A 17466-nucleotide genomic window follows, 5' to 3' on the forward strand; every position below is an offset into this window, starting at 1 on the left:
TTTGAAAAGCAATGAAACCGAGTTGTCAGAGTAGGTTAAGTATAGAGACAAAGTGGAGTGATTTCTGTTTTGTTTAGTCTTTATTATGAAAGCGCAATGGCAGTTTCCAGTCCCACTTACTTGCATTATTCTAGAGATGATATCGTTTTGCAATTTACGAAAACTTTGGCATTTGGGTCGGAAATAAAGTTTTGTCCGTAAGGAGGACGACTTGAAAAGAGTCCTCTTTCCACCTTCAGTGATAAGAATGAATAGATGTAATCTACTCGCTATTCTTCCTTTTTTTGCGATTTTTTATGGAGATATAAAGTTATATGTACGCTTCTTTCGTGATGTCTAACGTCTGACTGCCATTGCGAAGAAGGTATCGATGTGAAAGAACTCTTGGTAAGTCGTCCAAATTTTACTTTGTTGATGTTACATTTTCAGTTAATACAATAAATTTTACCAATCTTTTTTTAATTATATTGGTCTGGTCTAATGTTTTAGAGCCAGTTCTGGTTAAAAAGTTATTAAAGTTTTCAATTAGAATTGTCTAGACTGCTGCTGCTTTTATGATGAAACTAAGCCTGAAATACAACTTATGATTTCTTTAAAATGTTTTATTTAATTGCTTTTATCATTTAAAAGAATAACGTTTTTGACAAATTATTTTATTCTCTTTAATCAGAGACTGTAGTTTTTACAGAAAAATATGCACTCGGAACGGGATTTAGGTTATATTTTTCAGTAGTTTAATAAAATTATTCGTACAAAGCGCAAAAAAATATTGTTATTTATATTTTTAAAATTCAATATGGCGTTTGAAGATCTCCTTTTTCCCCCCTCCGTTCGTATGGACTTTCTGAACGAGAATTTCGAAATGTTCCTTCCCATTTTGTCTTGAAAACCAGCGCTTCGCTAAATGACGTCAGATATCTTGTATGACGTACGAATAAATTAATAGCGATAGACTTCTACAAAAAATGATTTTAAACATAATAATCTTTTGCTTCCAAAATGTCATACGATGTTTAATAATAATAACGATAATATTACTATTGCATTCAGTTGTTAGATGATTTTTTTTGTTGTTGTTGTTGATTTAAATATTACAGTACATTAGATGATGTGATTGATATGTTATTTTATGGATATTTATATTAATGATGTATTAACCATTTTTCATAGAATTAGAATTTTGACAAAATTAATTTTGTAAATAATTTATTAAAGAATTAATGCACTGTGATCATTTTTGATTTCGCATAGAATTGAAGATTAATGTTCTGTATTAATTAATTAATTAATTTATGTTGTTGATAGGATTATAATTTTGGGAAGTATTTTTTAAACAATATAGATTAAAAATCTTTCTTTTTAAAATACGCTTTAAAATATCAAAATGCTAATTTTAAATCAGTTATGTTTTGTTTACTGTGACATTTAGAATGGCAGAATATTACATTTATAATAACGTATATTTGTATAATAATAAATCTAATCGAAACAACACTATTAATTTATTTGATTACACTTCTTAATTATTTCTTGAAGTTTAGATTTATGAAATCCAATTAACTTTTTAATGTACAGTACAAAGTATTATTGATTATATGTTGAGTTTTGTTTATTTAAAATTTTGTCCGCGATGTAATACTTTATTGTTCAAATTTTAATGTATAAATGTACATTTTAAACTATATTGAACTTAAAGAATTCAAAAATACAATTATTACTAATTATTAAAATTTTATTCTATGAGAATTATCAGTTCAACATCAAAGTATAGTCCGTTTTAAAAAGATTTTTTATATCTGTAACGGTACTCGAAGATCATATGTAGTAGTGTCTGGATATAACCAATAAGCTGCCTATAATGAAATAGATTATACAGTATCATGAGCGAAATAGAAATGGAATAGGTGCTTCTATCAGAGGAAGTTGTGACGAAAAAATTAGTATAACCTATTCGATTACAGTATAAGAATTCATGTTAACATAGTTGTGTTAATTTTAAAATACATGGAGATTATTTTTGTATTGTTAAAAACCGTTTTAAATTTTCTCTGTAATTTATAAAATCGAAATGCTAACGTAAGTATGATCTGTATATAAAATAAAGTTATATTATGATTTATATTATTAGGAAACTAAAAATTAGTTTTTAGTGGTTTAAATTTCTCTAATGTATATTCTTATCTCATTGTTTTTTTATTATTTAGTCTACGGTTACTAAGATGCTGAACTAACGAATGTAGCTACTTTTATGTATTGCAAGAAAGTCAAACTTTTTACGCTAATGCAAAAATCTTTTGGAAAGACTGTACTGTAATTTCTGAATTATACATGTATCAGGCAGTTTTGTAAATAGGGAAAGATAAGCTTGTTTGTCGACGGATATCGATTTTGACGCGGTGGATGAGCGAAACGACTCGTTATTGAGTTTTTGATATTAACAACAAACATTTCTTATATAAAAATATTTTCTATTTAATATATCTCCAACGGCTTTACGATTTAAATTTTTGATTCGCGGTTTATTATTGAACTATAACGTTTTTCTTTTGCATAATCTCGGCATCTCTCCTTGCCGTTCAGTGCTCGTATTCGTTAAAATCAGAACATTATTATCTAAAATAATTAATTAGTTATTTGGAACTAAACATCAGATTAAAAATGGTTTCTGTTTTTTAACTATACTAATTTCAGTAGATTTCTGATGCGTGCTTTGTAAGGAAAGGATAAAAGAAAAAGTGAGTAGGAAAAAAGGATAGGTGAGGTAAAGTATAGCAATAGGTTAGTGTGTACGAGCATGGGAAGAAAATAAATCGCCCACTCGCGATTGCTCACTTCCTCGCACTGACCCAGTCTAGGTAATTATCCGGGCTCCTTACATCTATTTAAGTTTAGGGTGGTTATAGTAATTATCCGAAAAGACGGCAAGAATGCTGATAGGCTCCAGTTTTGTATCTTCTCTTTCTGAAACTCTTTTACCCTATTTTGTCAATTCTGTATAAATTTATCCGCATCNCCTCTTCCATCCGTCGATGGTTACATAGTTATACGCTGGAAGAGGAGATCGGATCGGAGGTCCGGATAGCGTAACTGGCAACGCATCTGCACGGTAAGCAGGAGTTGTGGGTTCATTTAGTATTGTTTTGTAATATATTTTTTTTTATGACATTTTATACTTTGCTAATTGACTTATAAAAAAAAACAAGTTTGTTTCATGAAGAGGTATAGATGGTAAATATGATTTATCTTGTAAATACTCATTTTTTTTGTAAATTAAGAATTTTTTTTTCTGTTTTATACACTACTATTATTTGACTTACCATCATCAGAATTTTGATATGCTATAATATCATTATCCTTAACTTGTTCATGTATTATACAAATTATTTATGTAATATCAACTAATAATCTATTCTTGAGGAATTAATATGATTATAAAGGGAATAATATAAAATTATTTTTGTATAAAAGTAATAAGTAGCTATTAATATGAATTAATAGCTACTTATTACTTTTATACAGATATGAAATGAAGATAGAATTAACTAATTTTCAACATATAAACATTAGATATATAAAATAAAATTTTAATAATAATTTTTTTCAACAGAAGAACCTATAAAAATATTGACTAAATGAAAACAGTCATAACCACTGCAGTTGATTGGAAATAAATTTTTAATGATGATGATGATGCGCAATACAGTTTATCCTTTATCTACAATACTTGAGATATTTTTAAATGCTTATAATTTTCGATTTCAATTATGAAATTGAAAGAATAGAAATTTTTCTATGATAAATAGTTATTAAAATTATTTTAAAAGTTGTAATAAATTTATTATTAAAACTTATTTAATTTTTTGGAAGGACATTATGCAATTATTTAATTCTTTGTTTATATTATTTATCAAATTATATAATTTAAAAGGATGCTTTTTTTATTTTTTTTGAAAGGTTTTGCTGATTTGAAATTTATGTTTAAAAATTTTACAGTAAACAAAATTTAGTTTTAAATTGTAAGATTAAGATTTTTAAATACTTAATTTTAATAAATACAATTATTTAAAGATTATTATTTTAGTAGTTGAAGATTTAAATTGGTATTATNATATATATATATTTACTGTATATAAAACAGTTAATAATTAAATTCAATCACATTTATTTTTTATTGTTTTGGAAATAATTTAATTTTAAAATATATGTAGTTAATTTGTCAAATTTTAGACAGTTTTAATATTAATGCTTTAAAACAATTATTTAATCACAAACATATAATAATCACAATTATATAAAACACAAAATGCTAAAGAAAACAAAAATGTCAATTTATATAACAAGGAATTAAACATTGAGTATTATTCTCTCAAAATGATGAGATTTAGATTTTGATAGAAACGATTTATCATTTCTTCCTGTAAATATTACTCTTTGTTTATTTAATTTAATATTAATCTTTGAAATAAATAACTTATCATCTTTATTTGGTTTTAAAAGTAGACTAGGTCTAATGTGTGAAAGATCATCATTCATTTTGCTAAAACTGGTTACCAAAGAACTCAAAGCCATTTAAAGTACTGAATAAATAACTAAGGAAAATTTATTATACTCAGAATATTTTGAGAATGACTAATCAACTGTTATGATTAAAAGAGAAAAAGTTATAAATTAAGCATTTTAATTTATTAAACTTTTAGATTTGAATGAAATTTTTATTTTATATTTTAAAATAAATTTAGTACTGTAGTACTTTGCTTTCTTACATAAATAAAATAAAGCTGTGTTATTATTAAATACTTCATATTAACAGATTTGAGTATTACTAGTATATCAAAAGATTAAATAAATATGCTAAACCTTTCATATCAATTAATGTATGTTTAAGTTGTATATTGAATAAGTTCAAGTATTGAGGACTCACTGATTAGCCTATTCAAAATTTTGCCCATACAAACATCTCAAAACCCAATACATTAGTAAGTCAAATGATTACCAGTTTAAATCAGACTATTTTTTTGCAATTATTTTAAACTAATTTCTAAATAATTTGTCACTAGAGGAAGGCATTAGGAACCATCTCTTGTTAATTTTAATAATTATAATTATATAATTTAGAATATTCTAGAAGAAAAGAATCAGCCCATAGTAGGGCCTGAACCCACAACTCCCTCTTATTATGCAAATGTGTTGCCAGTTACACTACCCAATCCTCCAAACCAAACTCCTCTTCCAGACATTTAATTCTAATGTAATCATCCTTGGTTACTTAAAAATTACTTTAAAATTTTGCCTTTTCAGTTAGTCATTAGTCACAGACCAGTTAGTTGTGTTCAACTCCTTAAATTCTAGTATATTTTTTTGCATATTTTAATTATATGGCAAAAAGTTTGTTATAAAAATGACCAGTTTTTTAACTTTTCTGACGATCAGTCAAAAAATGACCCCCTGAAGATTTTTACATTTTTGGACTTAGAGGATTTTAAAATGTGAAAAATGCAAAAAATTTCGGGTTTTTTCTTTATGTATGGATGTTAGTGTGTTTGTGGGGGATGATTTTGTTCATCCTCTTTGAAGCTTAATAACCCTTATGAAATTCTCCTTGAAAATTTCTGAAATCTTCATGGAGGTTTGTGTATTAGGGGGATTGATGCTGTTAAGTTTTGGTGAATAAAGGTCAAGGATGGGGAGATAAAGAGAGTTGTTGTCATATCTAGAGTAGAGTTGGACTTTATGATGATTTTCCTCATTATTAGTATTTATATTTTTTATGAAAACCCATCCCCTACCCTCAAAATTAAGCATTTTGCCATTTCGTAATAATTAAAACTATATGTTTTTAATAATAAAATATTGTAACAGATGGTGCCACATATGCAGTTTTAAGTGTTGCTGGATTTTTTTTTATATAGCAATTAATTTCCTAATTTTTGTAACTTTAGAGTATCAAGAATACATGAACTTATAGCATTATTATTTTTAATACTATGGTGATGATGATATTTTCTACTTAGAATTTCCCTAAAACATTATAATAATAATGATTTAGAGAAATTCTCTGAATGTAATACAAATAGGAGAGAAACAGAAGTTAAAATAATTCTAGAAATTATAAAAAATGGGAACAAATATATAATTTTCATTACTAGTATATTATCTAAAATTAAATATGGTAAATAGAAAGAATATAAGTATGCACTAAATTATAGAAATATGATCATATACAGTAATGTAACTGTGATTTTGTGTAATGAAATTTGTTTAACAGTATATTTAATAACTAAAGAAACTTTTTCATTGAGTAGTTAGTAACTATTGAAGAAACAGAATAGTGAGAACTATGTATTGATTTAAGTTTAGACTTCTAGTGGAACAATCGATTATCTATTCTGTTTGCAATATGACTGACTTGATATGAGGATTACCAGTCTTATGGAAAAACTACATTTTAAAATATTTATTACATACTAAACTGAATATTATTAACAACAATAATGAGAATTATTATTTTGGTAATATAATGCTTTCATTTAATATAAAAGATATATTTTCATAAATGAAATATTAGTTTTGTTGAAAATTTTATTATATGAATTACCATCTAATTTTTTTATTCCAATTATCTGTAAATAAAGAAAAATTTATATATTAATAAAATTCTAGAAAGAAGGGAAATTATATTTTTATTTTATATTGGTCTTAATTCAAATCCTAATTTGTACCAATCTTTGATATTTATGTATGATTTACTTCTTATTTATCATATTATTTTTATGATTTTTTTCTCATATAAAATTTAATTGAAAAGTGTTGATGATTGTACATTATTTTCATTTTGTTAGAAAAACCAAAAATGTTTGCTAATTGATAATTTTTTTATATTGTCTATAATAATAGAATTTGGTACTCTACAATTAAATGTTTGTTTAATATACTGTATATAAATTTGATTTTTTTTTTCCTAGTTTTTATACATGCAATTTTGAATATTTTTCTATTATACATTAGTTATTGCCAACCTATTACTTTTACATTTCAAAAGATTAATTAATTAATCTTTATTTATGATTTTTAAAATGAGATGTTCATTCCTTTATAAAGTTTATAGAAAAGTATCCTTATTGTGTTTTATAGTTTTTAACAATAAACATTGATATTTGTGTCTTCATCAGTTTTTGACTTATGAACATCATCAATAGTCTTTCATTATGTTAAATAAGTACCATATATTACATTTACATCAAAGTACAATCAAATCCTGTTTATCTGGATTTGTGTGAATGGTTATTTCTTTTTAAGTATGCATGCATTTTGTGGAAAAAATCATGCAATTGAAACACTATTTACAATCTTAATATGTATGTACTGTACCTACATAGCAATCTCATAATTGCAAGGATAAAAAAACATATTGCTTATAGGTACTGAGTAATTTTATTATTCTTATTGTTTTCAAGTCAGTAAAGCATCTAAGTTTATNTGTATATAAATTTGATTTTTTTTTTCCTAGTTTTTATACATGCAATTTTGAATATTTTTCTATTATACATTAGTTATTGCCAACCTATTACTTTTACATTTCAAAAGATTAATTAATTAATCTTTATTTATGATTTTTAAAATGAGATGTTCATTCCTTTATAAAGTTTATAGAAAAGTATCCTTATTATGTTTTATAGTTTTTAACAATAAACATTGATATTTGTGTCTTCATCAGTTTTTGACTTATGAACATCATCAATAGTCTTTCATTATGTTAAATAAGTACCATATATTACATTTACATCAAAGTACAATCAAATCCTGTTTATCTGGATTTGTGTGAATGGTTATTTCTTTTTAAGTATGCATGCATTTTGTGGAAAAAATCATGCAATTGAAACACTATTTACAATCTTAATATGTATGTACTGTACCTACATAGCAATCTCATAATTGCAAGGATAAAAAAACATATTGCTTATAGGTACTGAGTAATTTTATTATTCTTATTGTTTTCAAGTCAGTAAAGCATCTAAGTTTATTTTTAATTATTTAAATATATTTTCAGTATGGAATTTTAGACTTTAATTCTAATACCCTACTAATTTTAGTTCATCCAGAACATGGTGGATAAATGGATTTGTCTGTATATAAATTAAATATAGTGATACTTCTTACTTTGAACACTACATTCAACAATAATTAGCTTCAGAGTTCTAATTAACTGCATACACAGTGAAAAAACACACTTGAAGTGCAATTTGTTGTAAATGCAATCTGTTGTTCTCAAATAGTTTCTCACTCACTCTTGTTACACTTGTATGTTTTTGGTTTTTTCCACTTTATTTTTGGTGTATTTAGTATATTTATTGTGTGTTGTTCATCAATTTTTTATGATTTTTTCTTACAATTTTTCTTTGTCGGCAACTTTTGGATGCTCTGTATGTTTTGTATCCTTTAGTTCAAAATTTCCTGAATAAAACTTTTTAAACCATATTTTTTGTCATGTTCAAAGTTTAGGACCATCTTCCCCATACACATTACAATTTTTTTTTACTGTTTGTATGGTATGGTATCCTTTTCAAAAGTCATAAAGCGTGATATGCCTGATATGCTTTTTATCTGAAGATATTTCAACTTGATTTTATTCAAACAAAATGTGAAGTTAAAAGTTTAAAATAAGCTTCTAAAGAAGAATAATATTTCTCATTAGCAATAATGTGTTAAATTTCACAACTGTTATAATTAAATCATACATCAGTGTTAATTAACAATAGCTGCTAAAAATACACAAAAATTTTCTGTTCAACTCAATATAGCCTTTACTTATTAACTATTTCATCCAGAAGTGTGTGGAAACAAGGAATTGATGATTCAGATGAAAAATGAAGAGCATGAAAATGGCACACTTGTGGTGGGTCTGTGGAGAAAATTGATTTGGACACAGAATGATTCAGAATTCAAAATGGTCTCCTGGAATGAATTAAATTTGAAGTATGAGACTCCACTGTGATTGTTTCAGAGTATTATTTTATATTTTAATTTTTTAGTTCTGTTTTTTTTTTTCACTTCAGTTTTATATTATAAATTATAAAACAAAGTTTTTTGTAATATCAATATTAACTATCTTTCTTCTGTGATTGTTTCAGAGTATTATTTTATATTTTAATTTTTTAGTTCTGTTTTTTTTTTTCACTTCAGTTTTATATTATAAATTATAAAACAAAGTTTTTTGTAATATCAATATTAACTATCTTTCTTCCAAATTTTATTCAAATTTGTTATATACTATATTTTTATATATGTCATGGACCAAGTGATTAATAGGGCATTAAAAATAATGCCCAGCCATTATGAATAATGACTAAAATGGCTGCACAGCCTGATAAATATTGACTAATTTTTTAAATTGACCAGACATTATGAATATAGCTGCCTTTGGGCAACTTCATTTTTTTAAAAAAATCTCCACTATTTTTTTATTAAGAACCGACCGTCCTAGTCGGCAAATTTCAAATGTCCGCTAGTGATGTGGCGCTACAATATTTGGCTATGTCTGGCTACTTTAATATTATTTTTACGTGTTTTAGCTGGCAACACTCATTCGACCATGAAAGGGAGCTCAGTATTTAAACGAGGCTTAATTTTCTAATTTTTAACGATACAATAGCGACAATTATTATTTTAAAAAATTTTTGTTAGGCTTAACATCAATGAAAATTCAACGCGAAGTAGGTTAATAGCGATATACTAATATACTAATTACATGGGATATAATAATATACTACACTAATAATGGATTTTTTCATACTTTTCGGTTATCCGACTTTTCAATTATCCGACCAACCCCAGTCCCCAATTGGGTCGGATAATCGAGGCTCTACTGTATTATTAAAGGAAACTTCTGGAATGTCAGTTTTGTTATATAAAAAGTTTATTGTTGTTAGTTTTAAAGAGAGTTTCTAAATCTTCTTCTGTATTAATGTTGGTCAACAATTCATTAGGTATAAAATTCTTTAGTCCAACTTTGCTCTAAACATGACATCGTTGAAGCTGCAGTTTATACCAGTATAATGTGCTCAATTTTTACTCAAGTGTACAAAACATTTATTAGTGTTAATCTCCAACCAAGAACTAATCATGTTTTCTACATCTTGATTACATCTTTCTACTGAACCCTGACTTTGTGAGTGCTTGGGCTTTCCATGCACTAGTTTTAACTCGGCTGCATACTACACAATTCTTTGGTGGCATTATTGGCAAATTCTTTGCCATTATCACTTTGTAGAATACTCGATGCACTGAAAATTGTAAACATATCTATATGAACATAAGCCACATCTTTAGCTCTTGGTTTTTAACAGTTATAGTTGAACGAATTTAGTCAGATGGTCTTGATACACGAATATAAATTTATATTGCTCATCAGCTTGTGACTGTATATCTATAAGGTCAACCTGACGTCTCAAGTTCATTTCATTACTCAAAATTAATTTAATTACCGAGCCTTTCTTAGGAACATTATTTGAAATTTATCAGAAAAAACGGCAGAAGTTTAAGTAAATTATAATCATATCTCATATCCCTTGTAATATTTTTATATTTCATACTTAATTATTTTTCATACGGTTTCTGCTGCCGTGGTCAATAGCAATATGGTCATTGTGCAATATCTGAAATATTTCTTCAGTGGGAACATAATATTTAATCAAATTATCTTCTTTTACAGGCACAATTAATTTTTCTATTTCTCTAATAGATACAACATCATAGCTACATAAATGCTTATATTCTTCTGGTAACTTTGAAGTTACTTTGATTTTTGATCTCACTTTTTGTATCATTGTCAAATACACTCATTTTGTAAAAATTTGATTGTATTGACCTTTTGCTGCTATTAACTCATTTAATTGATTATTGAAGCGGTTATTCATATCACTTAATGATTGATTACTCCATAATTGTTACTTTTTTCAAACTGAAGGAAACACTATTTTAAGAGGCAAAAGTAAAATTAAATTTTGCACCAGATTAACTATTGCTCGCTTGAATTTAAAATTTGATTCTAAATGCAATACACAAGCACAGCTCAGACATGAGTGCTGATTGGCTTAGTGTATGTGGATGATCATTCATCAAGGCATTATCATTATTTTGCCTGACCAGTCAGTCTGATAAATTATGTTAAAAAAATAACCTGAAATTTATTACATTGCCTGAGTTTGTTTGTTATTATCATAACAATTGGGCATTATGAATAATGCCTGTGTAATTACTTAATTTATAATGTATATTTTAAATATTTTAAAATATTGCCAAAAAATAAAAAAATTTTAAATTTTCAAAAATCAAAAATAAGTACAATTAATTATATTCTAAACAATGTTTTAAATCTAGTTTGATATAATAATAGCAGCAAATAGAAAACTATTTGCTGCTATTATGTTTTTGTTAGAATTATGCTGAATAGGAATGCAGTATAAGTCAATATTTATATATATAATATTGAATAAAACTGAATCAAGTTGATTAAAAATTTAATTCAATATATAAGCTGTTGATTTTGAAAGTGGGCTAGTCCATTTTATGCTATTGCTAGATATTTAATGGTTTTTGAATAAGTTTAAAAATTTGAATAAAGAATTTGAATAAGTTTAAAAATATTCATAAGCAGTAATAGACTTATTTTATATTTTTTTTGGTCTTATTTCATATAAATTTAATATGCAATAATGGTTATCCTTGTTAGGTGAAAAAAAAAATCATAATTTTGCACCAATGGACTTGCCTCACTTTCAAAAGCAATGATTTGTTTAAAATGTTGATTTTCTTTGAATGAAATGTAATTATAATAACAAAAAATTAAATATTTTATTTAATTTACATATTTATTTTATTTCAACATTTCATACTTTCGAAAAGCTACAAGAAAACAAAAAATAAATTTATTTTTATAGGGAAAAAATGGATAAAATAAGAAAAAATATTCAGTAATAAGTTGCATGTGTATAATTATATTTCTTAGATGGTGTAGATTTTTAAAGTATTCATGATGAATGGGGAATAAATCCATCATATCTTTTTATATATTTTTCTTTAGAGTGGACTTGCTTCACTTTCAAAATCAACACACAATAAATATTGTTGATGGTATAAATTACTAGTAACAAATTTATATTGATATTAAAAGATATTTATTGTGAATTGATTAAAAACATAAATTTTATGTTAATTTGTAATAATAATCAGCTTTAACTATTTTTTTCACAAAATGGACTTACCCCACTTTCAAAATCAATGGCTCATATATAAATAATGGAATTTTAATTGTTTATTTTTAAAAGCTATTAGACATTATGGACAAATTTAGCATTAAAAGTAAGCAATATTGCCATCTTGTGATAAATTTAATGATTGATTAAAATTTATCCTGAAAAAATTTATCTTAAAATCATATTTGAGGGTTACAAATACAATCCTGTTGCAAGTCAAAATTTTTTTATAAACATTTTCAGGATTATTGGAGCTTAATGTTAAACTTAAAATATGAATATATGGTCCATTGCAGTAAACATTACCATTATAAAATATAATATACTGTATATATTTCAGTACAAAATATTTGTATCAAGAACAACTATGTAAAATTTCAGAGCTGACCAAAAATAAATTGAAAATTTATTATTCTAAAAGATTTTAAATTACATTTTAATATTGTAAATTTATTCTATCTGTAAAATAAATTTTTATACAAATAATTTATTGCATTTTAGAAATTTTTAAAGAAAATTATATATAAAAATTTATTCTGTAAAGGATGGGTTTTAACATAAGACTTTGCCAGATATTTCAAATAATTTTTTTGTGAGAATATATTAACAAAAAAAAGCAATATATTTGAATATTGAAACAAATAAGTAAATAAATTTATGTATAAAATGCCGTTGAAAAGTATCTTCTACAATTTTTGTAATATGAGTAATTACTTAAATAATAATTATATATTGTAATGGATTTAGTTTCTTAGCTATTCAACTGGAATTGCTGAATATTGCAGCACTTTTTATTGTTAGATTAATTTTGTAAAGTTTGGTTTATTAATTAGTTACTATTTTAATTTTTTTTTATATTTTATTGTAAAGTAAATAATGTTCTGTCCCTGAATTTGTATTCATATTTAATGTTGATTCTTGAAGTACTGTACATGAATAAAGTATTTGTTTTTACATCAGCAGTGGTATAATTATAATAAAGTTTTGCAAGTATCAAATATAAGTTTATTCAGGTTAAATATTTAAAAATTTATGGCGCTTTGATCCAAATAATTGAAATTCATCTAAAACTTGACTTTTAAAAAGTAATAGGTAACAATAGCTCACTTAGATAATTATAGACTTGCATCAGATATTAAATTAATATACTCCCTTTTAAGAGTTGTTTTCAGTCAGTTTTGTCAATTTCTTCTTACAATTGCTATTATCATAATTTATTTTTAAAAAAAAAGGTAAATTAATATATATTTAAACATTGATATTTAGTTTATTGGAATTGCTTGTGTAAAACTTTACTTGCTACATGTATTACTAGTTTTCAATTCAAGTAGATATGTAAGTGATAATTATTATGTGTTTTGGAAATATCAAACATGATAATGAAAAACAAAGCCATTGTTCTTTATTATGCTAATGAATAAAATCATTCATTAGAAGTGTTAATTAATTAATTTTTGAAGTGTTTCATTGGAATTTTTTCTCTACCTGAGGAAGAGCTATCTCAACAGCTCGAAAACGTTTGTGAAAGGAAGATTTTTTCACGCAAAATTACACTGGTAACAGGTTCCATATTTAGTATTTCATCCCCGGTGTCAGAGTGAAGTTTAATTTACTTAAAATCATTCACTTTGATTGTACTGAATTGTATGGATACCTAAGAAATAGTCATTTACTTTCACTCAATTATATAATTATCAGTTTTGAAATATTCAATGCTTTTCTTCAAATTTGTATTTTGAGTTTTTCTTTTATCAATTAAAGCTTATGAAAAGTCAGTTAGATATTTTGGAATTGTCCAAAAACTAAACAAAGTATGACTATATTTTCATTCATTTATATGAATTTTATATGACAGATAATGAAAATATCTGCTATAATGATATTTACCATAATCCCATTTAAATTATTCAAATGTTTTTATTTAAGTGCCTCTTTCTATGTATTACCTATTATATATTTAAAGAAAAATTAAACTTATTTTAACAAAGAATTTAACTAGACTTATTTAGGAGAATATTGTATCCAGTTTACCATATATTGTATTAACTCATACATATGCAAATCATACTTAGTAAATTATTCAACACAGATAAAATTCTGATTTTGTGGTTAGTTAGCATTTTAATACAGTATAAGCATTTCTAATATTAGAACAAATACAAATTCAAATTATATCATATTTATTTTTCAAAAGACAGACTCTGCAATGTAATAATAATGCAGTATGTATTATCATTAATATTATTAAATGTAAATAAAATCAATAAATTAAAAAAATATATAAACTTATATTATTATTGGCATATTAAAATACACAGAAGTTATAATTGCTTAATTCAGAAAACCAAAAATTTAGTTAGCCAAAAACATTATTTTTATTGAAAATTGGAACAGTTTTGGCTCTCAGAATTTAAATACAGATACAGAATCTAATGAAGATTCTGTATCTGTATACGCATTTAAATTCTGTATCTGAGAGATATTTTATAGATGATAATTATCATCATTTAATTAAAAAACTATTTAAGAAAATATTTCATTGATAAATATGAAATTTAATTATATTACTTCACTATCTTGAAGATTGTGACAAGTTTTATGACATTTTTCATTCTAAACTACATATTTGTAGGATTAACTTAGTTAAAAAGAAACGTTAGATTTAATTTTTTTCCCTCTTTAAATAGATTATTTTTCTGATTTAAGACTTTAAATTTATTATTTTTTTTAATAAAAACAAACTTAATTTCAAGATAAATTATTCAAGCAATAAATTAATATAATATAATAAATTTTATAAAATGAAAATTTTGAATATGTTGTTTTAATTATGTAAACAAAGAAGCTTATTGTAATGAAATTTGATTTCATTTGTTTTTGAAAAATATGAAAAATAATTTTAAAATTTAATTTTATGCACAAATTTTTTTTTTGTTATAAGTATAACCTGTTATTTTATCTATTAACTATGCAACAAGTGTCAAGAAACTTTGAATTATTTACCAAGATATATTATTTATTATTTATTTTTTAGTTGTTATATGTTAGGCAAGTAAATTGAGTAGAAATTCCGACTAAACCAAATCTCCTCCATATCAAATATTCTACAGACAGGACGATTAATGATATTTGCAAATTAAGTATGGGATGTAAAGCAAAAATAAATTCCTCCCCTCTCCTGTTTAAATGATAAACAGCATGTGGCAGGAATTTATAATCATCTCTACAATAATTAAAATATAAACATTGTAATGGTGATGATTAAACTTTTTCTAACATATAAATTAATATAAGAAAACTGAATATTTAGTAAAATAACTAAGAATTCATTTATGTTAATTTCTTATTTTAATTTAAAAGGTGGAACGAGGACTGGAAACTGCTAAAAAATGGGCAAGAACATCGTCCCTTCGTAGACATCTTGGCAGAAAAAGAAGTCTGCATCAAAGTCCACATGAGGTACTATTATAGTTGAATTTAATTTTTAATAAAATTATAAATTTATTTAACAGTTCAAAATTTTTTAATAAATATAATGAATGATGTATCATCATCAGTTTAAGATTGAAAAGTAAGATATTTTTAATAACTTCAGAATTTGTGTTTGGTAATTATTGAAGATAAATTTTGAGGTTTTATGAAATTTAAAATAATCTAATCTATATTAATAATAATTAAGTTTATTTTTTCAGAAAATATTGTCTTAGTTAAATATTATTATTAAAAGGCATTGATCTAAGTAAACAGTTTATATCAATAATTCTGATGGCACTTTCCTGTCTTTTAAAACATAACATGGGAAAGCACAGTGGTACCACTGTTTCAAATTTAAATCATTTCAAGAGGCTGGAAATTGAACTTGGAATCATTTGAAGTTTTTTCTCCCATTCAAAATAATGAAAAGTGAAGTAATCAGTTTCCAAACCCTAAACAATACCCATTTTGATAAACTTAAACAGCAAATACACTTAATTTAAGGTAATAATAACACAATTAAATGTCATAAATAATAAATTATAACACAAAAACAATGAATAAAATATGTGAATAAAGTATATTAAAATGAAAATTACATTTACTGTTATATCAACTTTGGCATCTTAAACATTATTTCCAGATCTGCCATACATGTACTGTACACATCATCAGAAAAATAGCTTTATTCAGAATAAAGCTCTTCATCTCAATCACCAATATTACAGCATTCCTCTTAAGCTTCATTGCCTCCATACTCTTCTCCATGCTATGGTTAATAAGTAAAGGCTATATTGAGTTGAACATAAAATTATGTGTATTTTTAGCAGTTGTTGTTAATTGACACAGATGTTTTACTTAATTATAACAGTTGTGAAATTTAACACGTTATTACTAATGATATTTTTTGTTTAGAAGCTTATTTTAAACTTTACATTTTGTTTGAATAAAATCAAGTTGAAATATCTTCAGATAAAAAGCATATCAGGCATATCACGCCTTATGACTTTTGGAAAGGATGCAACACCATACAAACAGTAAAAAAATTGTAATGTGTATGGAGAAGATGGTCCTAAACTTTGAACATGTCAAATGTGGTTTAAAAAGTTCCATTTAGGAAATTTTGAACTAAACTGGATACAAAATGTATGGGCACTCAAAAGCTGTTGACAAAGAAAAATTGCAAGAAGAGATTGTTAAAAATCAATGAATAACACTTAGTATATGCAATGAAACATACCAAAAATAATGTGAAAAACACTGAAAACACATGAGTGTAACACGAGTGAGAGAGAACTTGGAGGCACAACAGATGGCATTTATGTACTGAGTGCATTTTTTCACTTCATGTACAGTTCAAACTTTGGAATGTGCAAAGTTAGAGTCGTTCAAAGAACAAGATACAACTGTATTGTAATTGTCTCAAATTTTTACTCTCCTAACTGTTATAACATAATAATGTAATTGTGTCACATTTGATTCTCCAGGTTTCTGGAATCTCAACATTTTGAGATCCCCTGATCCCATAAATTCAAAAAACATACCTGTGGTGTGTATGTTTACATCTATTTTGTTTAATATCTTAGGATGGGAGAAAGATTAAGAAATAACATTTGATATGATAATTTGCATATAAAGGACATTGATGCTATTAAATGTTTGTGGTTAAAGATTGAGGGAGTGGGAAAATAGAGACCATGTGCCATATCTTGAGTGGGATCAGACTAAAACTTTTATTTAT

At 25.1% G+C, this 17466-nt stretch overlaps 1 protein-coding gene across 1 annotated transcript in view; it reads left to right on the top strand.

Annotated features, from left to right (window-relative positions):
* The window catches only part of LOC111631955 (regulator of G-protein signaling loco-like), a 109584-nt gene that overhangs the window by 60540 nt on the left and 31578 nt on the right, over positions 1-17466 (top strand). The window contains 1 exon segment of the mRNA XM_023376305.1: positions 15612-15710. Coding sequence (XP_023232073.1) covers positions 15612-15710 — 99 coding nt within the window.

This window comes from Centruroides sculpturatus, unplaced genomic scaffold (genome assembly GCF_000671375.1).
Source record: "Centruroides sculpturatus isolate CEXI.00-Female unplaced genomic scaffold, Cexi_2.0 scaffold783, whole genome shotgun sequence".
NCBI classification, from domain to species: domain Eukaryota; kingdom Metazoa; phylum Arthropoda; class Arachnida; order Scorpiones; family Buthidae; genus Centruroides; species Centruroides sculpturatus.